A 26301-nucleotide genomic window follows, 5' to 3' on the forward strand; every position below is an offset into this window, starting at 1 on the left:
AATGATAACAAATGGGTCAATATCATTGGTCATCAGGGAACTGTAAATCAAGAGTGTAAGACACCACTCTGATTTATAAGGATTGCTATAGTAAAAAATAATAACAGATATTAATGAGGATATGGTGAAATTGAAACATTCATTCATTTTTGGTGGGAATATAAAGTGGTACAGCCACTTTGGAAGAGTTTGACAGCTCCTGAAACAATTAAATATAGAGTCACCATAATAATTTCACTCATAAGAATAGAAGAATCTAAAGAGACAGAAAACCAATTAGTGTTCACTAATGTTACCATTAACATTAGTTAATATATAGGGGAGGTAAGATATAGGGGTAATTGCTGATGGGTATCAGGTTTCTTTGGAAGGGTAAAGAAAATATTCTAAAGTTTATTATAGTAATGATTGTATAGCCATATATTTATAGTTAAAACTATAGAATTGTACATTTCAAATGGATGGGTTTTTATTATGCCAGTTATGCCTTAACAGAACAAGGAAGTCTATTTTAGATATGTTCCAGGGGGCCCATGAGTTTTACTAATTTATTTTTTTATCTTTAAAAATTTTTTAAAAATTGTATTTATTTGTTATTGGGTAGAGACAGAGAGAAATTGAAAGAGAAGGGGGAGACAGAGAGGAAGCGAGACAGAGAGACACCTGCAGACCTGCTTCACTGCCTGTGAAGCGACTCCCCTGCAGGTAGGGAGCCCGGGATCCTAACCGGTCCTTGCGCTTTGTGCCACGTACGCTTAACCCGCTGCGCAACTGCTGGACTCCTGAATTTTACTAATTTTTGCCTAAGCCTGATAGCTAACATGAAGGTGGACTAAAATATTGTCTGGGACAATATTTTATTTGGTGTTAAAGTTGAGAATAGGGCTAAAAAGTGGAATTAGGTCAAAGAGTAGCTCCCAAACTGGAAGAAAATATATAAATCCAACTAACTGTTTATCCTGTCAATTTGACTTAGGGTCCATATATATTCATAGTTAGCACAGGAGCCTGTGTAACCTTTTCTTTTTTTTTTGAGCCTGTGCAACCTTTGCATCCCTATCAGTCTGAGCTCGCAGTCCATGGTCACAGCTAGGAACATTCTTTCTTTCTTTTTTTAAAAAATATTTATTTCCTTTTGTTGCCCATGTTGTTTTATTGTTGTAGTTATTATTGTTGTTATTGATGTCATTGTTGTTGGATAGGACAGAGAGAAATGGAGAGAGGAAGGGAAGACAGAGAGGGGGAGAGAAAGATAGACACCTGCAGACCTGCTTCACTGCCTGTGAAGCGACTCCCCTGCACAGGTGAGGAGCCTGGGCTTTGCGCCACCTGCGGGTAATCCGCTGTGCTACTGCCTGACTCCCAGTTAGGAACATTCTAGGCTGCACTCATTTTAGGACCAGTCTTCCTTGAGTGGCAGACTAGGCTGACCCAGTCTCCCTTCAGAAAGTGGGGCAGTCCTTGCCATTGCTGCTATACAGTGAGGGCAATGTCTTGGAGAAGCCCACAAGAGGGCTTATGATGATGTTCCTATTGGAAGTAACCACTGATAGTGGAGGAGGGATCTATCAGATGTCTAGTCCCATTATATCTATGTGGGAATCCAAGGATTCCCTGACTAGAGTCCCAGATGATGAGGTGACCTGGTATTGACCAAAAAGGCCATCATTAATGTGAGCCAGTCTCTTTCCCTTATCCAGCGTTTGTATTTCTTTCTTTTATCTGGCGAGGTTAGACTTTCTCCCAGTTGTTAAATCATTTAGTGACACTTGTATCCAAGCCACTATTGGGTTTATGGGGTTTGGCCTCAAGTTAGGAAGGGAATAGACCCAGGGTTTAAGTGGGATTAAGTTAACCTTAAGTTTTAGTGCGTTTTACTTGTTTGATGATTTTAATAGAGTTTGTCACAGAGGACAATAATTATCCTTTAGATGATTGATATATACTTTTGCCAGTATATCTCTTGGCCAATTGTATACAATATTTCTTCTAAAGATTATCAAGGGAGTAACATTAATCCTGTGATTGTCAAAAAGTGGCCCGGGAGGTGGCACAGTGGATAAAGCATCAGAATCTCAAGCATGAGGTCTTGAGTTCAATCCCCGGCAGCACATGTGCCAGAGTGATGTCTGACTCTTTCTCTCTCCTCCAGTGTTTCTCACTAATAAGTAAATAAAATATAAAAAATATATATCTTTTACTTATTTTATTTTGTGTAGTTAATTGAGTAGATAAAGTGGGAGAAATATGGATTTTTAAAATATCTTAATTGAGTAGATAAAGTGATTGAGGGAAATGAAGTAGGGGTAGGAGAGGAGGGTGTCTAGGACTAAGTAGCAAGTATTTGATTAGACACTTTATGGTGTCTTCTTTAGGTCTTTCTACTTGCTTGCTGAGCTTATTAATTCTCAGTCTAATCATAACAGACTATTGAGCATTTTGGCTTTGAGGTATATAGTTTCCCCTAACTTATGGATACGTGTGCACATGTGCCCTGTTTCTTAGGCCTTCGTCTATATTCAGGATCTGTAACATTGTTAGGGAGTGTGACATTTGAAATGGAATTAGGTAATCCCATGTTTTAGGAAAGGTCTCAGCAGATTATTGGAGTGGGAGGGTTGACATCTCAGGCTTGGCATCTCTGAATACAGTCTGAAGTGAAACATGGTGTGGTAGCACCGGCTGCATTGATTTAGTTGAGGTCGGCAGAGGGGTAGCACAGGGTAGGGGATCAAGAGGAGAAGCATCAAGATATACAAAGTGCCAGAGGTTCCAGGACTGGGAGAAATATGGATTTTTAAAATATCTTTATTTATTTATAACTGAATAGAGACAGAGAGAAATTAGGAAGGGAGGGGGAGGGAGAGAGTGGGAGAGACAGAGAGACACCTGCAGCCCTGCTTCACCACTTGTGAAACTTTCCCTCTGCATGTGGGGACCAGGGGATTGAACCCGGGTCCTTGCACACTGTAATGTGTGCACCTAACCAGGTGTGCCATCACCAGGCCCCAAGAAATATGGATTTTAAAGGAAAGGTTCCTTTCTGTCTTAGAGTTGAAGAAAGCAATGGATAATTATTCTTATAACGAAGTTATTTGGGGGTTTGGTTTACTTTGAAAATTCCACGGTTAGTGTTTATTGTACCACACATGACCTCACCATGATTTATGTTATAAATAACTGTATGTTAGATACTGACAGTACCAGTTGATTCTGATCTACTTGTTCTAAGGTTGTAGGTAATTTAGTATTTGAAAAAAAATGTCATTGTTAGAAATGCAATAACAATTTAAGCCCAGTGTCAGAATTCAGTTTACCAATTCAAAACATTAAGTGGTCAGACTAAAGGAATATATACTCATAACTGAAATCAAGGCATTGAAACAACTCGGGACATTCAATCTATTTTTCCCCTGACATATTGAATAAATAGTGATTTAGAAAATTATAAGTTGATAAAGTAAACAGGGAAGAGTAGATTTTCAGGTCCATTATAGGGGTGTGGATGTAAGGACACAGACTTTTGGTGGTGGGTATGGTGTTAAAATATACTTCAGTTTTTTTTTCTTTACTATCTTTATTTATTTGATAGAGACGGCCAGAAATCAAGAAAGAGAGAGGAGATGCAGAGAAAGACAGACACCTGCAACACTGCTTCACCACTGCAAAGCTTTCCCCCTGCAGTGGGACCAGGAGCTTGAACCTGGGTCCCTGCAAATTGTAACACTGCACTCCACCAGGTGCACCACCACCAGGCCCCAAATAAAGTTGATTTATTTTATGTTTATTTATTTATTTTCCCTTTTGTTGCCCTTGTTTTTATTGTTGTTGTAGTTATTATTGTTGTTATTATTGATGTTGTCGTTGTTAGATAGGACAGAGAGAAATGGAGAGAGGAGGGGAAGACAGAGGAGGAGAGATAGATAGACACCTGCAGACCTGCTTCACCGCCTGTGAAGTTTTTAGTGGCTGCTTGGTAGTAGCTCTCATCACCAGTGTCTTTCAGGGCACTAGGCTATCCTTTACTGCTTGTTCATTGATCATTTTCCCTGGACAAATTCACTGTGTCTCAAAGGGGCAGTTATTTTCTCCTTCCTCAGCAGTGAGATTCAGTGTTTTCCTCTGAGGAACATCTTTCATGGTCTGAAGCATCATATGAGGACAAGAGAGGTGAGAAATGATACTTAACTGTGACATTTGATATGTAAATAAGCAACAAGAAGCATAACAAATATTTCATCTTTAATTTTATCACTTAAAGTAATAGCCATGTAAAAAGTGTTTAGCAAGCACAATTAGGGCTAATTTGACCCGCTTTGATTGTTGAGTGTTCACAAACTCATATCTAGGAGTCCAGAGGGAAACAAAATACTGAACAGGGCCATTAAGGCAAATACCATCTTTAGATGTCTATTTAAGTCAGTGGTAGTTCGTATAAATAAGGTATAAAAATTGTATGTGTGAGGCACATTGGAATTCATCTTTCCCTTCATAATTTCAAAAGGTCTGGAAATGTTATTGTCCCTCTTAAAAATTAGACACTCAATATGGCCAAACTATGTTTACAAGCTGCATCCTCCCAAAATAAAATAAGTTTAATATTTAGAAGAAAGCATAAGATTCAAGAGACCATAGCATGGGGAATGTGTGACTTACATGCTTGGTTTTGTTTTTTTTTTGCCAGAGCACTGCTCAACTCTGGTTTATGGGGGTGTGTGGGTTATGGGGAATTGAACCTGGGACCTCGGAGCCTCAGACATGAGAGTCTGTTTGCATAACCATTATGCTATATCTCCACCCTGGGAATGTGCAACTTATATGTAAACTGACTTCTTATATGAAAGCTCACCTCTCTGGTGTGATTTTCTTTTTTGTACCAGTCTATGCATGTGATTGAAGAAATAAGCAAACATATCCCCAGTTCTTTCCACCATAAATCCATGCCTTTCCTAGGTCTCCAGAAGCTATGTTCTCTAAAGTTTTATCTTAGGACCTTACGCCCTGACTGTCATTACTCTTTAGGTCAGCTGTCTCTAAGAGTGGTCTGCCACAAGTCAATAAGCATTATTGGCTTTAACCCTAAAAATACATTTAAAAATTTCCAGTAATTGGAGATGGGGGTGGGAACACAGACCCTTGGTGAAAGGAGTGGTGAGAAACTATACTCCAAATAAATAAATAAATAAATAATATTTCCAGTAACCTAATCAGCTCAGGACCTACTGAGTTAAAGACAAATTGATTTCTCATTGTCTTTTAGATAGATACCATTGTGTGTTAGGACTCTCCACGTGTTACGACATGAGAAAGCAGTATCTGCCATACACACATGACTTGGCCCTGGAATCCTTTCTCTAAGGAACATTGCACAAGAATAAAGTTTTATTTAAATATCTTTTGTGGAAATGGAGGTTTGCATGAATTCATACTGATCTGATGATTGCACCTTTCCTTGCAATCTCATGCTCATTGGTTTTAAAATCATATATATATATTAATGAGTTAACATTGATTTACAATATTATAAGGTAAAAGGGGTATAATTCAACACTGTTCCCTCCACCAGAATTCCCTCCACTGGAGTCAGTGTTAATTCTTCCAAAATTACAGATATTACAGACTATTATTTCTATAACTATCTATCTATATTTATACATTTTTGCCCATCTTTTTGTCCTGCTTCCTCTTCCTTCCTAAGTCACACCTATATGCATTGCTACTTCTGAATGGCCTTCCTTTTTACCTCTTCTCTCACTGGGTCCTAATAGAATTGGAGTTCAGAACCATCTAGCCATCTTCCCCTAACATTTACTCCTCTGGGAGTAGGAGCAAAAATTTTTATGGGGCGCAGAAGGTGGAAAGTCTGGCTTCTGTAATTGCTTGTCCGCTGGACACAGGTGTTGGCAGGTTGATCCATACTCCCAGCTTGTTTCTGTCTTTCCTTAGTGGGATAGGGCTCTGGAAAAGTGAGGTTCTGGGATACATTGGTGAGGTTGGTGTCTGCCCAGTGAGGGAGGATAAAAATCATCGTACTATTTACAACTTTGTGGCTATGGCTTAGCAAATTTCTGAAGAATTCCTGGTTGTAGTTTGTTAATTTTTCAGGTAAGTTTTTATTTTATTTTTATTTTTTAGTGTGTCAGGAAAGCAGTCTGAGATGGCTCCTACTCCATAGTCATACCTCCAGAAGTCTCCATTTCAAATCTTTTGTGATATGCTTGTGCTTTTGTGATACGCAGTTTTGCTTGCAGTTGTTTCACTCCATACAAGACTTCCCTCTTACCTGCAATAATACTAAGGCCATGGTCTTCCACATGTGTTAGATGGGTAATTTTGAAGCAACTAGGCAAGAAGGGTGTGGTGTAGTATTTTGTAGGTATAATGGAACAATTGGACAAGCACTTGACTGAGGGGGAAGGGATGGTCACTAGGAATAACTTGTTTTTGCCCCATTAATACCTAACTCAGGTTGTCCTGTTCTATTAGACTTAAATTTTTCTCAATCTGACCTATTGTTACATCATTTTTTTTTAACAGGACACTCTCAGGTTGATATGTAAATTGCATTTAAAAATTTTTTAAAAAAATATTTATTTATTGAACAGAGACAGCCAGCGATTGAGAGGGAGGGGGGAGACATATAGAGAGATAGAGAGACACATAGACACCTGTAGCACTGCTTTACCTCTTGCAAAGCTTTCCCCCTGTAGGTGGGGGCTGGGGGTTCCAACCTGGGTCCTTGTATATTGCAACATGTGCGCTCAACCAGGTGCACCACCACCTGGCCCCTGAACTGCATTTTAAAACCAACTAAATTATAAAATACAACCATTTGTTGCTTGTGTTTCCTTCTGTGGTGTTTTCTTCTTTCCCCAAGAGAAAAATAGTTTTTCTCTTTGGGCCATTCAAGGCAGTAATACATATTCATTATAAAAATTATTTGTATATGTTTCAGTATTTCTTGAAAGTGAGCAATACCTATCAACTATATCCTGAACAAATATGTAAATCTTCCCACTGTCCCTCTGCCAGGTCCCATTTCCCTCTGGTGTTCTGGGGACCAGGGCTTCTTTTGGATGAGGAGTCACTCTGGATGGGATGATGGGAAGATACGGAGATGCTGCCCCTACAAAAGAACCCTTCACCTATCGTGGGGAAATCACAGACTATATACATGATGATTTCTCCCAATAAAGTGAATAATAATTAAAAAAAAAACCCTCCCTTCTGTAGTACCCTGCTTTGTCAGGAGGGAAAGCTGGTCCAAGGAAAGACCCTGGAAGAAGTAAGGTCATCATCCTTAGTCCTGCCATGTCTTCTGCTTTTTCTTGCTTCCTTCCTGGTTTCAGTCTGAGTGAAATCACGTATCTTTGATGTGTGCGGGGCCAACATTCCTGCAGACCAGGTCAAAACCTCCCTTGCTGCCTTTACTTGTTTATAAGCCGCAGTTTGTTGCTCTTACTTTTGTGTATTGAAGATTTAGCAGCAAAAAAATACTTGATAGGCACTAAATACTTGCTGAACTGAACTGAACTGAACTGCATTACTGAAATGTGAGTCTGATGGTTTTAATTTTATTTCTAGGGCTCCCTTTTCTTTCTCTTCTTTGCCCTCCCTCCCAACAACTTGACCCTGTGCTCGCACTAATTTAGCCACACTTTTCTGCTGTCGAAATCAGCTCAAGATTAGTGCAGACATATCTGATGGTCTATCAATCTCTCCCTCTTGGAGTCCTCTCCTCGGGAGTCGGGCGGTAGCGTAGAGGGTTAAGCGCATGTGAGGTGAAGTGCAAGGACCAGCATAAGGAGTCCTCTTCTCAAAAGCTCTAATTTGAATGGACGGTCCTCTGCACTCAGTAGCTACAGGAGAACCCTGGGACCTCGCCTCATCATTCTAGAGAGGTTTTTTTTTTCTCTTTTAATGTCAAAACTTCTTTTTCCTGGAGCGCCTGTGGGCTTGTAGTTTGGTCTGCTCTCTCCCTTTGGTCCTCCAGTACTTTCCTGTTGTTGGACACCTGCAGCACTGCTTCCACAGCTTCCTCCCTGCAGGTGGGGACCAGGGACTTGAACCTGGGCCCTTGTGAGTGGTAATGATTGCTCTCAACCAGCTGAGGCACCACCCAGCTCCTCAGGATATATATATATTTTTTTAATTTTTTAATTTTTTTTTTTATTTAAGAAAGAAGACATTAACAAAACCATAGGAAAAGAGGGGTACAGTTCCACACAATTCCCACCACCCGATCTCCATATCCCATCCCCTCCCCTGATAGCTTTCCTATTCTTTATCCCTCTGGGAGTATGGACCCAAGGTCATTGTGGGATGCAGAAGGTGGAAGGTCTGGCTTCTCTAATTGCTTCCTCGCTGAACATGGGCGTTGACAGGTCGATCCATACTCCCAGTCTGCCTCTCTCTTTCCCTAGTAGGGTGGGGCTCTGGGGAAGCAGATATATGTATTTTTAACCAATCATTTGTAGCAAACTATAAGAAGTAAGTGTATTATCTGTTTACCAGGGTATCAGTATAGAGTGACAGTTGGGGTGGAGAATTGCTTCCTACACTGAAGAACTGTTCTCTAAATGTAGTTGCAGGAGGATGTTGCTTGAGAAGGGAGTTCACTACCCTGTGTCATTTCAGGGAGCTGGACTGTGCCATGCTGCGCCGCCTGGAGAAGAGGATTCTGGTGGACCTCCCCAGCCAGGAGGCCAGACAGGCCATGATCCACCACTGGCTGCCCCCTGTGAGTGAGAGCACAGCCCTGGAGCTGCGCACAGAGCTGGAGTACGGGCTGCTGAGCCAGGTGAGTGGCCCTGAATCCACCTCATAGCAGTCTTCTCTTGAGCTCTTTGGGGTCTCTTCCTAGAGTCACATAGAAAAGGCCTCAGCTGGGAGTCGGGCGGTAGCACAGCAGGTTAAGTACACGTGGCACAAAGCGCAAGGACCGGCATAAGGATCCCGGTTTGAGCCCCCAGCTCCCCACCTGCAGGGGAGTCACTTCACAGGCAGTAAAACAGGTCTGCAAGTGTCTATCTTTCTCTCCCCCTCTCTGTCTTCCCCTCCTCTCTCCATTTCTCTCTGTCCTATCCAACAACAATGACATCAGTAACAACAACAATAATAACTACAGTAACAAAACAGTAAGGGCAACAAAAGGGATAATAAATAAATAATTATTTTTTAAAATTAAAATAAATAAATAAATAAATACATAAATAAATAAAAAAGGAAAAGGCCCAGGCTGCCCCAGCAGTGTGGTGGACTTCTTCATCCACGAGCTCTTTGTCATACAGAAACACTTCAGTAGGGAGAGACAGTGAGATGTAATAGAAATTGAGTTGGATTTAGACATAAAGAACCTAAGGTCAATCCTGGCCCTGTGGCCTGTTAGCTATGCTGCCTCAGAGAAGTCTCTTAAATCTCAGAGACTCCACTGCTTCTTTTGTAAAATGGGTAGTGGATATATTGCAAAGCATTACTATGATTCTTAAATGAAAACCTCCCTGAGTGGAAGAGCTCCAAGATGTGTATCTATCACCCCCATTGTTGTAAGTCTCCTGAGTGGACACTTGAACTTGATATTCCCCAAGGTTTCCTCAACGTGGTAGGTGTTATCTCATTTACAAGAACAAACATGTCTGCCAGATTTGAAGGTGTTGGAAGCTCAGGCTGACTCAGATGCTAGAGGGCATCTGGCAATACATGTGGATGGTGTGCGGAGCTGTTTAGTACCTGGTTTCTTGGGTTAAGCTAACTTCTTAGCAATCCCTCTTCTCCTAAGCATTATTTGGGAATCTGTGTATAATATTTGTAGCAAATTATTATAGAACCTAGAGGTTCTATAACAGAGGCCCAGATAACTAGTCTGAATATAAGCACTTAACCACCACCTACCTGCTGACTGACTGTTGGCTTTGTGGCTGTTACAGGAGACGGAAGGTTACTCAGGCTCAGATATTAAGTTAGTTTGCAGGGAAGCAGCCATGCGACCGGTGAGGAAAATCTTCAATGAACTTGAAAACCACCACTCAGGTATGGGTGGGATCACAGCCAAGGGGCTCTGGGAGAGAAACTTGTACATGAAAATCCCACTTTGACCAGCAGATGGAGCCTCGCTCCTGTTCTTGGGGCTCTTTCCACTTGTACAAACTGGCCCATTTGTAGCTGCTGCACTCAACTCATTCCTCCTCTGTTTTAGATCAACCTTGCCACCAGATGATAAATTCCTTGGAGCTAGAACTCTTATTTCTCTGGCATACTATGATGCTGGACTGGATCCACTTGAGACAATGTATAAATATTAAATAATACTTGGATAATGATACATTGAAATTACCTTTTTTTTTTTTGTCTGAGTTTCAGGGGCTGAGTTATACATTAAAGAACTTTCCCCCCTATCCCTCTTTAAGCTTTGTCTTTCTCTGCATTAACCATTAAGAATACTGCATTATGCATTATCTTGAAAGAAGGTCTATTAGCATTTCAAGAGCATTGATCACCAGGAGGTTGATTATTGTGCTATTGCTGTTGTGTTTTTACCTAGAGAGCAGCCATTTACCTGGAATCCGGCTGGATACAGTGACCACTGCCGACTTTTTGGATGTGCTGGCTCATACCAAGCCTTCAGCAAAGAACCTGACTCAGAGATATTCAGCCTGGCAGAGAGAGTTTGAATCTGTCTAAAGGCGCATGTCCCTCCACCTGATCACAGAGACAACCTAGAGACCTCCGTCCTGGTTTATTAGTTAAATGAGTGACAAGCATAATGTTTGAAATAGAAAAGATAAAATTATCCCTAAAGACTCTGCTATTTTGGATGGCTGTGTCATTTTGGAAATCTAAGATGTTTTCATGCTCGATGCCAACAACCTACTGAAGGTTTCCATGACAGGGAGGTGCCAGATAGCTAGTGCTCATGCACTGGGAGGCTTGTTTCAGAGACTCCCTAACATGTTGTATTCCTTGTCTATGAACTTGCATTGTCATTTTGAAGAAGGAGATGGAGCTGCACAGGGTGGTTTTGAGTGACAGGAAGCAATTAGAAACAGTTTGACAAGTCATCTGGCCAAATGGCAGTTCAAAGGTGGACTGAAAATGGAAGTAGGGGAGAAAATACAGGGTCTGCTTCTCATTCTCAACTGCATTTTGAATCTCATGAGTCAGCTTTCCCAAGTCTGGGTTCAACCAGTTTTATCAGCAGCACGTCCTTACCAAATTAAGTTCCACTCAGAAATGACAGTAATCCATCCTGAGTTGACTATTTTGAATCTAGAGAGCAGTGGTACTTACCACCACCAGTAGCTACTTGTTTGAGTCTTTTGGACTGTTGACATCTCACATCCCATGTGCTCTTTCTCTTCCCATTGCCACAGATTCTGGCTGGACCCAAATCTTAGGATAGGCACCTGGGCTTCCAGAATCAACCCGAGTCTTCCTATGTAGCTCCTTTAGATATGTACAACCTGAGACACCTGATCCTTTTTTCTTTTAGAAATGCTTTTCGTGGAATTTCACACTAACACACAATGCATGACACACAAACACATGAAAGCAAAGTCATATATTGCAAAGTATGTCAGAGAAGAAAGAAGTTCTGTTTTTTTACTCCTGATAAAAATGAAAGGTTTTCACTAAGTAATGCTCTTCTTCTCCAGAATTAGGACTTACCTATTTGGTAAGTCGCATTCTTTTTATTTTCTGGTTTCTTCATCCTTGCCAGGCAGACTCTGCTGGAAGGAAAACTTTCCAGGAAGAGACGTTTTGAATAGTTAGACATCTTCCAAAGGGCTTTGCCCTTTCAAACTAAAACAGCATCTGAGGTATTATTTAGAGCATATATTTGTCATGTCATGGAAAATGTAGTCAGCTGGAAAAGATTACTTATAAAAAACTTTTTAAAACAAAAGGTATTTTTCTTTTTTTTTTTTTTTTTTTTTTTTTTTCCTCCTCCAGGGTTATTGCTGGGCTCGGTGCCTGCACCATGAATCCACCGCTCCTGGAGGCCATTTTTTTCCCCCTTTTTGTTGCCCTTGTTGTAGCTTCGTTGTGGTTATTATCATTGCCCTTGTTGACGCAATTCGTTGTTGGATAGGTCAGAGAGAAATGGAGAGAGGAGGGGAAGACAGAGAAGGGGAGAGAAAGATAGACACCTGCAGACCTGCTTCACCGCCTGTGAAGCGACTCCCCTGCAGGTGGGGAGCCGGGGGCTCGAACCGGGATCCTTACGCCGGTCCCTGCGCTTTGCGCCACAGGCGCTTAACCCACTGCGCCACCGCCCGACCCCCAAAAGGTATTTTTCTTAATGCTAAACTTGATTTTTTTTTTTTTTGCCTCCTGGTCATTGTGCTTCGTGTCATGTGTGCTTAACCTGCTGCACTACCACCTGGCCCCCTAAACTTAAACTTCTTCATAAGCATTAGTTCTAACTATACTGCACAGCACAGAGATACCCAGACATGTAAGTCTCTACACTTGATGGCCTGACTGCTGCTCTACTTCATTTTCAACACCTGCATTCCATACTTGTCAGTTGTCAGTGATTATTTCTTGTGGCTGTTAATCCATTTCCTGTGGCTACTGCCATCCTTTCTGACTTAATAAACTCTCGATGGGATAGAGCCTTAACTGTCTTAATGTCGTAATGTTAGAAAGTAGGTATGTTTATACTCTAAATATACTTAAGGATGACCAGGTAAATGGGGCAGTCCAGAGGAGACACCCTACGGATAGATGTGCTGTAGCAATGTATTTTTAAAATTTTATTAGTGATTTAATATTGATTTACAAAATTATGAGATAACAGGAGTATAACTCCATACCGTTCTCAGCACCAGAGTTCTGTGTCCCCATTCCCTCCATTGGAAACTGCAATATTTCTCCCAAGGTCACAAATATGGGTTGACTGTTATTTCCAAAATTATAGTTATACGTATTTGCCCATTTTCTATGGTCCTGCCTTCTCTTCCTTCCTAAGTCACACCTACACCCATTGCTACTTCTGAATGGCCTTCCTTTTTACCTCTTCTCTCTTCTGGGTCCTGATGGAATTGGAGTTCAGAGCTGTCTGTCCATCTCCCCCTAACACTAACCCCTCTGGGAGTATGGGCCGAAAATTTTTATGAGGCACAGAAGGTTGAAGGTCTGGCTTCTGTAATTGCTTGTCTGCTGGACATGGGCATTAGCAGGTTGACCCATACTCCCAGCCTGTTTCTATCTTTCCCTAGTGGGATAGGGCTCTGGGGAGTTGAGACTCTGGGACACATTGGTGAGGTCATCAGCCCAGGGAGGTCAGGATGGAATCATAGTAACATCTGCAACTTGGTGGTTGAAAGGCAGTAAGACATAAAGCAGGACAAAATTTTTAATAAATAGAAACCTAAAAAGTAGAACAGAGCAGGTGAGATTAGAGATTTTAGGGCAGAAAGAGGCTAGGAAATCTATTTAAGGTATGTTCAAAGGGGCCCATGACTTTAGTAATTTTTTCTTGAGCTTCATAGCTAACATGAAGGTAGACTAAAAATATTATCTAGGAAAATAGTGTCAGAGTTGAGAATAGGAGTAGAAAGCTGGATTAGGGCAAAGAGTCACTCCCAAATATGAGGAAAGCATATAAATACCGTTAACTATTTACTCCATCCATCTGACGTAGGGTCCATATATATTCATATTTAGCATAGGAGCCTGTGTAACCTACAAGTCCCTGTCAGTCTGAGCTCACAGTCTATAGTCACAGCTGGGGACATTCTAGGCTGCACTCACTTCAGGACAGTCTTCCTTGAGTGTCAGAGTAGGCTGACCCAGTCTCCCTTTGAAAAGTGGGGCAGTCCCTACCATTGCTGCTTTATAGTGAGGACGAGGTCCTGCAGAGGCCCACAAGAAGGCTTACGATGATATTTCCATTGGAAGTGACCAGCGATGGTGGAGAAAGAAGTCTATTAGAAGTCTAGGCCCAGGGGTCGGGCGGTGGCGCAGTGGGTTAAGCGCATGTGGCACAAAGCACAAGGACTGGCGTAAGGATCCCGGTTCTAGCCCCCGGCTCCCCAGCTGCAGGGGAGTCGCTTCACAGGCGGTGAAGCAGGTCTGCAGGTGTCTTTCTCTCCCCCTCTCTGTCTTCCCCTCCTCTCTCCATTTCTCTCTGTCCTATCCAACAACGAACATCAACAATGGCAACAGTAATAACCACAACGAGGCTACAACAATAAGGGCAACAAAAGGGGGAAAAAATGGCCTCCAGGAGCGGTGGATTCATGGTGCAGGCACCGAGCCCAGCAATAACCCTGGAGGGAAAAAAAAAGAAGCCTAGGCCCTTTGGGGGCTGGTTGGTAGCGCTGCAGGTTAATAGCTCATGGCACAAAGCCCAAGGACCTGCTTAAGGATGCCGGTTCCCGCTGAAGCAATTCTGCAGGTGTCTATCTTTCTCTCCCCCTCTCTGCCTTCCCCTCCTCTCTCAATTTCTCTATGTCCTGACAACAGCAACAGCAATAGCAACAATAACAAGGGCAACAAAAATGGGAAAAATGGTTACCAGGAGCAGTGAATGCATAGTGCCAGGCATCGAGCCCCAACAGTAACTATGAAGACCAAAAAAAAAAAAAAAAAAAGAAAGTCTAGGCCCATCATATGTCTGTGAAAAATCCAAGGATTCCTTGACTTTGGCCCATGATGGGGTGGCCTAGTATTGACCAAAAAAGCCATCAGTAAGTGATGTAGCAATGTATTTGGGCACTTTTAGCTGCCTGTTCTCACTACACAGCAAAGACATGTGATGATGTGACTGTCTTCACTTCCAAAATCCCACACACAGCCTATTGTGTGCTGTACTCACCCCATACCTTTCCACTCCTTTTCAGAATTCCCAGGCTTATCTTTGTTGTTTTCAACGGGCTATGTTGTTTTCGCCGGGCTGGCTTCACAGGCGGGTAACAGACAACCAGGGACTCATGGTTGAGCTGTAGGCAGTATCTCTTTATTCATGCAGGACGCAGCACAATCTAAGCCGAGCCAAGCTAAACTCAAGTACTGTAAAACTCACAATGCTGTCTTTATATATACTTGCCAAGTAGGGTGGAAACAGGATGTGACATAGAGAGGGTGGAGAGAAAAGTGACTGGTGACAGTCAGAGTGTGACAAGGAGAGGATCAGGGTGAGACAAGGAGAGGGGGTGGAGCAAAAACATATCATGAAACAGTGGGGATTGAACCAATGCCCTGGAGGGAGGGTAGTGCTTGTTAACAGCGGTTATGTAAATAGAATGAAGTGGTTATGTAAATAGAATAGTGTTAAGCAGGGGGGATTTAAACCAAATGAAACAGAAGGGGTCTCATGCATACCAACATACCTTTCTTTCTTTTTTTTTCTGTCTGTCTGTCTGTCTGTCTTTCTTTCTTTTTTTGCCTCCAGGATTATCACTAGGGCTCAGTGCTTGCCCTACAAATCCACTGCTCCTGGAGGCTATTTTTTCGCATTTTGTTGCCCTTGTCGTTATTGTTGCCATTAATGTTGTTGGATAGGACAGAGAGAAATCAAGAGAGGAGGGGAGACAGAGAAGGGGAGAGATAGACACCTGCAGACCTGCTTCACAGCTTGTGAAGCGACTCCCCTGCAGGTGGGGAGCCAGGAGCTTGAGCCAGGATCCTTATGTCGGTCCTTGCTCTTCGCGCCATGTGTGCTTAACCTGCTGCACTACCGCCTGACCCCCTCTTATCTTTATTTCTACCAATATTCATTCACATATTCAATATTACTTTCCTTTTTCCCTTGAAAAATTTTGTCTCTATATAATTATGCATGGTTTTGTACCATGCTCTTATTTTTGTGACTTCTTGATCAGTTTTATATGCTGTATAATGACTTGTTTTGGATGAAATAAGATGTTTCATACCTGTCTCTGCCACACATACATGCCTTTATCTAGCATTGCTAAATAATTATCATCTTAGACTAACTCAGTAATCATAGGGCTCTACATGGTTCACTGCAGAGCCAACTAATGGGGAAGGTTATTTCTTTTTTTTTTATGACTTTTTCTTTTTCCTAGAATTAATAACTGTCTTGTTTCCTCATTTCCATATCTACTCTTATGTATCTGCGTTTCACTCTTAGATTTGTCCGTGTTATTTTCCAAATGGCTGAACTCTCAGTTTAGTCCCTGTGCTTCTGGTCCTGGTAGTCTATGGGGAAGAGAACCAGAATACACTGTAGAGTGAGCAGATTTCCATCTAGTCCCTCCTCTTAGCTATCTACCTCACAAGGCCCACCACTGTCCCCTGAAGCTTACCCTTCATAGTTGCACTTTTCAGAGAATAAACCTCCGCTCGCTTGCCCTGGCTTGAGTGCCTGTCTGGCTGCTCATGGTAGGGAGGACTTCTGGGGCTTCAACCACTCTGTCAGCTTTCAACAGTCTTGTTTGCTTTCCAACTCTACCTCATTTATAACTTTCTCTCTAACTAGTGTCTCTAAGTCTTGATGGTCTGAGGTTGTTCTACAGGATGAGTTTTGGCCATATTTTGTTTTCACTGATTTTCATTTTCAACCCTCTATCCACTTCCCATCTCTCATGTTATTGTACCTTTAAAAATTTTTTTTTATTATAAAAAGGAAACATTGACAAAACCATAGGATAAGAGGGGTACAACTTCCCACAGTTCCCACCACCAGAACTCCGTATCCCATCATCTCCCCTGATAGCTTTCCTATTCTTTAACCCTCTGGGAGTATGGACCCAGGGTCACTGTGGGATGCAGAAGGTAGAAGGTCTGGCTTCTGTAATTGCTTCTCTGCTGAACATGGGCGTTAACTGGTCGATCCATACTCCCGGCCTGTCTCTCTCTTTCCCTAGTGGAGAAGGGCTCTGGGGAAGCAGAGCTCCAAGACACATTGGTGGGTTGTCTGTCTAGGGAAGTCTGGTTGGCATCATGCTAGCATCTGGAACCTGGTGGTTGACAAGAGAGTTAACATACAAAGCCAAATAAATTGTTGACCATTCATGGACCTAAGAGCTGGAATAGTGCAGATGAAGAGTTGGGGGTTCCTCCATTTTGTAGATAGCAAGTAAGCATATTTTAGTTAAATTCCAAAGGGTCTGTGGCTATACTAGGTTTTTTTTTTCCCCTTTTTCTTTTTGCCCCTGAGCCTGAATTCTGATATGCCAGTGGACCCAAGTTATTGTCTGGGGAGATGATGTCATGGCTGGAAAAAAGTACCAGAAAGCTGGATCAGGGAAGAGAGTAGTTCCCTAATATGGGAAAGGGGTGTAAATATTGTTTGCCTGACTAGCTTCATGGGCGGGAGACAGATGACCAGGGACTCATGGCTGAGCTGGGCACTATCTCTTTATTCATGTAGAATGCCACACAATCTAAGCCATCTAAAACTAAACTAAAACTCTAATCACAATCCTGTCTTTATATATATATATATATATATATATATATATATATATATATATATATATATACACTTGCCAAGTAGGGTGTAAACAGGATGTGATGTAGAGAGGGTGGAGCGAAAAGTGACTGGTGCAAATCAGGGTGTACTATGAGAGGGGGTGGAGCAAAAAGACATCATGAACCAGTGGGGATTAAACCAATGCCCTACAGGCAGGGTAGTGCTTAGTTAACAGTGGTTATGTAAATAGAATACAATGTTAAGCAGGGGGGATTAAACCAATGAAACAGAAGGGGTTTTAGAAGCAGAATTAGAAGCATACCAACAATTGTTGACTGTAAACTTCATCGATTTGATGTGATCTGGGGCCCATAATTAGCTTAGGAGCCTGTGTGACCTCTGCATCCCTCTACTGTGGGCCTTTGAGAGTGACTGACACATATGGTTAATCTACTGTGTTTAGAGCTTCTGTTTTTTTTTTTTAATTCAGATTTTACTTATTTTTAAAACTTTATTAGTGATTACATAGTGGTTCATGAGATTATAAAATCATCAGGGTATAGTTTCAACCACAACCACCACCAAAGTTCTGCCCCCACCCCCAACAACAATCACCAAGCAATAGTGTGGCTACTTGTTTGTCTCCTCTCCTGCACATGACCTCGTCACTGAAGTAACTGCCTTGAACTTGTTGGCACCCATTGGACTGTTAGGTATATATGATAAGCTTCAGTTTCCCAGCTAGAAGATAGGTATCTTGACTCAGGGCTTCATTCTTTTTTTTTTTTGGGGGGGGGGGATTAATGTTTTACATTCAACAGTAAGTACAATAGTTTGTACATGCATAACATTCCCCAGTTTCCCATATAACAGTACAACCCCCACTAGGTCCTCTGAATCCTTCTTGGACCTTTATTCTCCCCACCCACCCCAGTGTCTTTTACTTTGGTGCGATACGCCAATTCCATTTCAGGTTCTACTTCTGTTTCCTTTTCTGATCTTGTTTTTCAACTTCTGCCTGAGAGTGAGATCATCCCATATTCATCCTTCTGTTTCTGACTTATTTCACTTAACATGAATTTTTCAAGGTCCATCCAAGATCGGCTGAAAACGGTGAAGTCACCATTTTTTACAGCTGAGTAGTATTCCATTGTGTATATATAGCAAGACTTGCTCAGCCACTCATCTGTTGTTGGACACCTGAGTTGCTTCCAGGTTTTGGCTATTATAAATTGTGCTGCCAAGAACATATGTGTACACAGATCTTTTTGGATGGATGTGTTGGGCTCCTTAGGATATATCCCCAGGAGAGGAATTGCGGGATCATAGGGTAGGTCCATTTGTAGCCTGAGAGTTCTCCAGACTGTTCTCCACAGAGGTTGGACCAATTGACATTCCCACCAGCAGTGTAGGAGGGTTCCTTTGACCCCACACCCTCTCCAGCATTTGCTGTTGTTACCTTTTCTGATGTATGACATTCTCACAGGAGTGAAGTGGTATCTCATTGTCTTGATTTGCATTTCTCTGACAATCAGAGACTTGGAGCATTTTTTCATGTGTTTCTCAGTCTTTTGGATCTCTTCTGTGGTGAATATTCTGTCCATGTCCTCCCCCCATTTTTGGATGGGGTTATTTGTTGTCTTGTTGTTGAGTTTGGCAAGCTCTTTAAATATGTTGGTTATTAAACTCTTATCTGATGTATGGCATGTAAAGATCTTCTCCCATTCTGTGAGGGGTCTCTTGGTTTGGGTAGTGGTTTATTTTGCTGTGAAGAAGCTTTTTATTTATTTTTTTTTATTGTTGTAGTTATTATTGTTGTTGTCGTTGTTGGATAGGACAGAGAGAAATGGAGAGAGGAGGGGAAGACAGAGAGGGGGAGAGAAAGATAGACACCTGCAGACCTGCTTCACCGCCTGTGAAGCGACTCCCCTGCAGGTGGGGAGCCGGGGTTCGAACCGGGATCCTTATGCTGGTCCTTGTGCTTTGCGCCACCTGCGCTTAACCCGCTGCGCTACAGCCTGACTCCCGTGAAGAAGCTTTTTAATTTGATGTGGTCCCATAGGTTTATACTTGCCTTAGTCTTCTTTGTAATTGGATTCGTTTCATTGAAGATGTCTTTGAAATTTATGCAGAAAAGAGTTCTGCCAATATTTTCTTCTAAGTATCTGATAGTTTGTGGTCTAACATTCAAGTCCTTGATCCACTTGGAATTTACTTTTGTATTTGGTGAAATACAGTGGTTCAGTTTCATTCTTCTGCATGTTTCAACCCATTTATTCCAACACCATTTGTTGGAGAGACTCTGCTTTTCCCATTTAATAGTCTGGGCCCCTTTGTCAAAGATTAGATATCCATAGGTGTGGTGGCTCACTTCTGGGCTCTCAATTCTATTCCACAGGTCAGTGTGTCTATTCATGTTCCAGTACCAAACAGTTTTGATGACAATGGACCTATAATACAATTTGAGATCTGGGAGTGTGATGCCTCCAGTTCTGTCCTTTTTTCTCAAGATTGTTTGGGCAATTCTAGGCCTTTTCTGATTTCAGATAACCATTTGTAGCATTTGTTCTATTTTGCTAAAAAATGTGGTTGGGATCTTGATGGGGATAGCATTAAATTTGTAGATGGCTCTGGGTAGTATATTCATTTTGATGATGCTAAGTCTTCCATCCCATGAACATGGAATATCTTTCAACTTCTTTGTGTCTTTTTCAATTTCCTTGTGTAGTGACTCATAATTTTCAGTATACAAGTCTTTCACTTCTTTGGTTAGGTTTACTCCTAGATATTTTGTTTTAGTTGCTATAGTAAAAGGAATTGATTTCTGGATTTCAATTTCTTCTAGCTTAGTGTTTGCATAGAGGAATGCCACTGACTTTTGAATGTTAATTTTGTAGCCTGACACTGTACTGTATTGCCTGATGATTTCCAAAAGCTTCTTACTAGATTCCTTAGGTTTTTCTTTGTATACTATCATGTCATCTGCAAATAGGGAGAGTTTGACTTCTTCTCTTCCAATCTGTATCCCTTTAATTCCTTGCTCCTGCCTGATTGCTATGGCAAGAACTTCCAACACTATGTTGAATAGTAATGGTGATAGTGGGCAGCCCTGTCTAGTACCTGATCTGAGAGGAAATGCTTCCAGTTTTTCACCATTGAGTATGTTGTTGGCTGTAGGTTTGCTATATATAGACTCCACTATCTTCAGGAATTTTCCATCTATTCTCAGGGATTCATTCTATTGTCTACTTTAGTGCTTTACCCACAGGGAGCATTTAGTAAGTAATTTGTTTTTTTTTTTTTTTTCCTCAGGCATATCAGTTACTGAAATAGGAGTTGTGTAGGACATGAAAGCAAGCACTGAAAAAAAAAAGTATTTAAAACTGTTTGACACAGTTGCTGTTTAAATGATGATGGCTGTTTCCTGGTGCTCCGGCACTTACCTCCAGTTGTCTCTAAAAGGGAGCAGCATGTTTTGGGATAGCAGGCCTTAATGGCTGGCACAGTACAAAATCAGCAAAGGTTGTGTGCACTAATGCCAAAAGAGGCTTTTGTGATTTACGTCAAAGAAACTTCAAGGGGTCAGGTGGTGGCATGCCCAGTGGAGTGAACATGGTGCCATAGCACAGTTACCTGGTTCAAGTCCCCCCTTGCTGGAGGGAAACTTCTCAGTGAAGCAGGGCTGCAGCTGTCTCTCTCCCTAACTCTTCCCCCCTCTCAATTTCTCAGCCCTATTAAATTAAAGAAAGAAAAACAAAAGACCACCTGAAGTGATAGATGCGCGGGCACAGAGCCCCAACAAGAACCCTGGTGTAAATAAAAATATAAACTAAAATAAAATAAATCTAACCATGTACACACAGTTGTTCTAAGCAAACAGTTATCAATATCAGAAAGGGATTATACAATGCCCATATCCCGTGGAGAAGAAACTACAGAAGCCAGACCTCCCACCTTCTGCACCCCATAATGATCCTGGGTCCATACTCCCGGAGGGATAAATAGAAAAGCTTCCAGTGGAGGAGATGGGATACAGAACTCTGGTTGTGGGAATTGTACCCTATTTATCCTACAGTTTTGCTGATCATTATGAAATCAATAAATTAAAATAAATGGATTCTATTATTTCAGGCAGAGAATTTTAGTGAGTTAGGGCACTTTTAAAAATTCTTTCCTGGGAGTCCGCGGTAGCGTAGTGGGTTGGGCGCAGGTGGCACAAAGCACAAGGACTGGCTGAAGGATCCCGGTTCGAGCCCCCGGCTCCCTACCTGCAGGGGAATCGCTTCACAAGCGATGAAGTAGGTCTGCAGGTGTCTATCTTTCTCTCCTCCTCTTTGTCTTCCCCTCCTCTCTCCATTTCTCTCTGTCCTATCCAACAACAACGACATCAATCATAACTACAACAATAAAACAACGAGGGCAACAAAAGGGAATAAATAATAAATAAAAAATATTTTAAAAAATTCTTTCCTATAGCTGCCCAAGGAAGTCAGTTTCATTATACATGATCTAAATCACTGATCCGAGACCAGTTCAGGTGTGTTTTTTACTTTCCTGTCCAACAAGCTATTTTGATATAGTAATATATATGTGTATATATATATATATATATATATATATATATATGTTACTAGTGATTTAATAATTATCAATAAAATTGTGGGATAAGAAGGGTACACATCCTTATAATTCCCACCACCAGAGTTCCATATCCCTAAATTTGGGATTAAGGGTGGGGTGATGACATACAGTAGCATTCCAAGGAAATTTTTAATATTCACAGCTATGGTAGTTTAACAGAACCATCATCTAGGGAGTGAAGCAGCCTAGCCCTTTTTCCTTTGCAAGCCACTAGGATCAGCTCTGGTAAAATGTATAAAAGGCAGGTAGAGGGTCGGGGAGTAGATAGCATAATGGTCACGCAAAGAAACTCTCATGCCTGAGGCTCCTAAGTCCCAGGCTCAATCCCCTGTACCACCGTAAACCAGAGCTGAAAAGTGCTCTGGTAAAAACAAAGAGTTAAAGGTAGGTAGGAGAGTTGGGTGGGTTAAGCGCAGGTGGCACGAAGCGCAAGGACTGGTGTATCCCGGTTCAAGCCCCCGGCTTCCCGTCTGCAGGGGAGTCACTTCACAGGTGGTGAAGCAGGTCTGTAGGAATCTTTCTCTCTCCGTCTTTCCCTCCTCTCTCCATTTCTCTCTGTCCTAACAATGACGACACCAGTAACAACAAGAAAAACAAGGGCAACAAAAGTGAAAATGTTTTTAAAAAGGCAGGTAGAGCTGATGTAAAAACTAGCTTATGTAAAGTTGTGAGTGAAGGCAGTAGAAAAAGTCTTCCCCACTGGGCTGGTGACCTACCCATCTGCACACTCAGTGTGGGCCTGGCTTAGATGATCTTAAACCATCTCCTGACAATGGTCATTCTCTGACACCCTGTTCAGTCCCATGAGGCCAGTCTCTTAGGGGCCCACTATATTAAGTGTAACGATGCCAACACTACCCTTCAGGTCAGACTACAAGGTAGTCCTTTAAGTGGGATGGCTGGAAAATGAAGCCATTTAGACATTCAATCTCCATGAGGTTCAAGGCAGACTAGCCAACTTAACTGGGAATGTGTTGGGTCTAACACAAGATCGGTAATTATTCTCATGAACCTCACTGTGAGCATTTCAGTTAGCAAGTCCTAGGAAATATGTTAAATAAAACATCCAACTGAGATTTGAATGGCCGGTAGGGTCAAATGAGAATGAAAGAAAGCTGAGGAATCACTTTTCTGGATTGGGTCCATTATGTAGCCCACCCGCCAGGCACCAACAAGCACTCTACATGCATGCTGGGCTGCAGTGTGTGGCTTTGCTCTGAGGAAGTTTAAATGCAGTAGGATATCTTTTAATTCAAACCATCAAGAAGGCTTTCTGCCGTGGTAGTGACCGCAGAGATGAGTTTTACCAACACTTTTCAGGCGAGTAAACATGGACAGTAACTGCTCCATCTGTGCCATGATCACAGCAAGTGCACTTAGCATTCGCCTGGCCTGAGTGGAAACCTGTGACACATGGGTGTGCATTTCACCCACAAGCCTACACGGTGGGCACCACCATTCTCTCCATTTTACAGATAAGAGAAAGGAGGCATGAGAGGATAATCGATTTGCTCAAGGACGGCGAGCCAGTCAGATGCTGACTAGATTTCTGCTCAGTGCTCTGTGTCATTCCACTATCATATCGGCCTTTTGAACCCTTGGATGTTTTAAGTACTAACTTGAAGCAGCTGCCAAGACAAGAACAGAGTGCTTGATGAACTACTAAGAGGAGAAGGAGCTGCCATTTATTTAGTTTTCCTTCCTCTCCTTCAAGACCAAGCTGATCTCTAAACAAGCATCAAAAGCCAGAGCTCATTAACATCAGTGTGCACTTCAATAAGGTGAACACTACAATGATGTACAATTACATGCTAATAATTCAATGCCCAGAAGCCCTGTAAAACAATTGCCAAGGCCCAGGATTATCACTGCATGCAAATGCACCAGGAAAATCATTACCTACTTAGTCCCCTTCATTTTGGTGGGCTGAACATGAGAAGAATAATCCACGCTACAAGACGAGATTTTATTTTACAGCTGTAGTAACCAAGTACATAAAAGCCTGAATCTGTCCCAATAGCTTCTAAAAGATTTTTCCCATAGTATCAGAGGCAAAAATAATGAAATCTTGCAAATGTACAGTTAATAGGACCCTAGTGGACACTAACTTCAAAAATGCATGGTCTGTAAGACATTAAAGGCTTGATTTTAGTTTCTGTACTGTTCCTGTTAATAACAATGTCTAATTAAAACATCTGTAAAATACTGATAGTTTTAATTTTACATAAAATTTCCAAAACAACTGTTACACAGTATAATAGGTATCTGCAATGAATAGGTTATTAATGGAAATATTATTTTAAATTAAAATCAGGTTCTAAATTTAAATTAGTCATCACTGGCTAATGAAGAGAAAAAGAAGTCACCCGTGCTGGGAATAATACAGTAGATAATCTCATTTTCAACACTAGCTAAAGCAAATTCACTCAATCACTTGGGCTAAAGGACAATTTATTTTGCTGCTGCTGCTTCTTGGCGCTTTGGATGGGTTTCACCATTGAACTCAGTATTTACAGCCTAATGCACCTTTCAAAGTGTCACTTTATAATGTAAAAAAACAATGTTCAACTTTATTCACAATATGAATCTTGAGCCCCCTTCCTCCCCATCCCTTATTTCACCAGTGAGGAGACAGCAGAGAACGTGACTCCTTGCAGTGGATTTTTCTAACCTGATGAATATTTTAAAAGGAATGGCATAAAATCTCAGCTCTCCCTTTCTTTGGGTCTCATCGTCTTTAAGAAAGAAAACAAAAGGAACTAGCAAGACTTGGTTGCTGGCTGCAGTTCAGTTTCTTTCTAATTAATGCACAACAGAAGAGGGCTACGCCTTTATCAGTGCCGAGTGGTGTGTGTCTGTCCAGGCTGGCACTGAGATGGTGAGGGCTTCATTCCAGAGGATGAAAAGCAACATCTCAAGTTGCTTCTGATGCGCAGAATGGTTCACAGCAGGTGCTGCAGAATGTGGTCTACGGCATGAGGGAAGCTCTCACAAGTTAAGTAAGGAGGTGGATCAATTTTTTCTTCATCTGCTACTTGATATTTCCCTGAAATGAAAGTGAAACCAGTGAACAAAGGCCATTGTTAGGATCGACATTTAGCAGACACACCCTCCATGAGTACCAGACCACCACTGAACCACTCTGACAATTACAGGACGGGGGCTCCATAGTTCCTTTAAGCAAGGCCTTAGGATGCAATGAGGCAATTAAAAACAAAAAACAACAACAACAAAAAAAACCACCAAACACACACACACACCACATTCAGTGTTTCCCTGGCCTCTGGTCTCACAATGGACTGGTGCGGTCCCCTGACAGCTAAGGTTGCCTTCAAATCTACACAGCTGATAAAATCATGTCTGGTCCCCCCGCATCCCCCCCCCCACCTGCCCTAAAGAGAGGATTGGCAATTAAACCAACGCTTTGAAATGCAAGCCCAGAAACACAGGGCAGGAATCTCACTGGCTCCTGAGAGTAAATGGAAATAGCAGTGCTGCTGCTGCCAAGCAGGGGTCTCAGGAGCAAGGCAGGTGGGGGCGACTAGGGGAGGGCGTGGTGGGTGCTCTGAAGCCCGAGAGGGCAGGACAGGCTGCATGGTAAGCACTGCCAGGCAGACACACCCATCTCTCTCCACTCCTGGCATTCAAGACACAGTATAAGACCCTGATACAGCAGAACCATTTCATGCAGTGGGCACAGAGAGCATGTCCAAACATTCAGAAGAGGTGTGACCCCCTATTTAAATACTTGACTGGGTTCCAATGCCCCTCTGTAAAGATCTAAAAACCCCACCTCCTCTGTCATCAGTCTCAGCATTCTGCTAACGTAGGCACATGTACAGTCCCAGGCTGGACCTGACTCTCTGGAGGAACGTCACATGTGTCCTATCCTTGGTCTGGAACACTATTCTGGGAGACAGAGCTCATGTTAGACCTTACCATCCAACTGAGAAACCCTTCCTTTTGATTCTCTAGGACACATTGTTTGCTTCCACAACACTGATGATGATCTGTAATTACATATTTACTTGTGTTTATTGATTTAGTATCTGTTGCACACCAGAGACTGTAAGTTCTCTGTAAGCAGGACTATGTACTTCTGATGTAGCTCTAATACTGAACACAGTAACACTCCCTGAACACGCCACTTTTTTTTTTTTTTTTGCCACTAGGGTTATTGCTGTTGCTCAGTGTCTGCTGGCTGACTCGCCACGTGCTGAAGACTTTTAAAAATTTTTTTATAGGAAGGAGAGAAGGAGGAAACAGTGGAGGGAAGA

General features: G+C 42.0%; 2 protein-coding genes across 4 annotated transcripts in view; one reads left to right on the plus strand and one right to left on the minus strand.

The window, feature by feature from the left end:
- Positions 1-26301, plus strand: part of KATNAL2 (katanin catalytic subunit A1 like 2) — a 94890-nt gene that overhangs the window by 59928 nt on the left and 8661 nt on the right. The window contains exons 14-16 of one of the 2 annotated variants that reach the window (XM_060173830.1): positions 8638-8800; positions 9927-10029; positions 10541-10799. In XM_060173830.1, coding sequence (XP_060029813.1) covers positions 8638-8800; positions 9927-10029; positions 10541-10680 — 406 coding nt within the window. In that variant the 3' untranslated portion in view covers positions 10681-10799. Of the gene's footprint in view, positions 1-8637; positions 8801-9926; positions 10030-10540; positions 10800-26301 lie in introns of those variants that run through there. The other variant, XM_060173829.1, reaches the window with a different exon arrangement.
- HDHD2 (haloacid dehalogenase like hydrolase domain containing 2) overlaps positions 23972-26301 on the minus strand; it is a 39305-nt gene continuing 36975 nt past the window's right edge. For both annotated transcript variants that reach the window (XM_007515935.3, XM_007515936.2), the window contains one exon: positions 23972-25070. In XM_007515935.3, coding sequence (XP_007515997.1) covers positions 24967-25070 — 104 coding nt within the window. In that variant the 3' untranslated portion in view covers positions 23972-24966. The remainder of the gene's footprint in view (positions 25071-26301) is intronic.

This window comes from Erinaceus europaeus, chromosome 15 (assembly GCF_950295315.1).
Source record: "Erinaceus europaeus chromosome 15, mEriEur2.1, whole genome shotgun sequence".
NCBI classification, from domain to species: Eukaryota; Metazoa; Chordata; class Mammalia; order Eulipotyphla; family Erinaceidae; genus Erinaceus; species Erinaceus europaeus.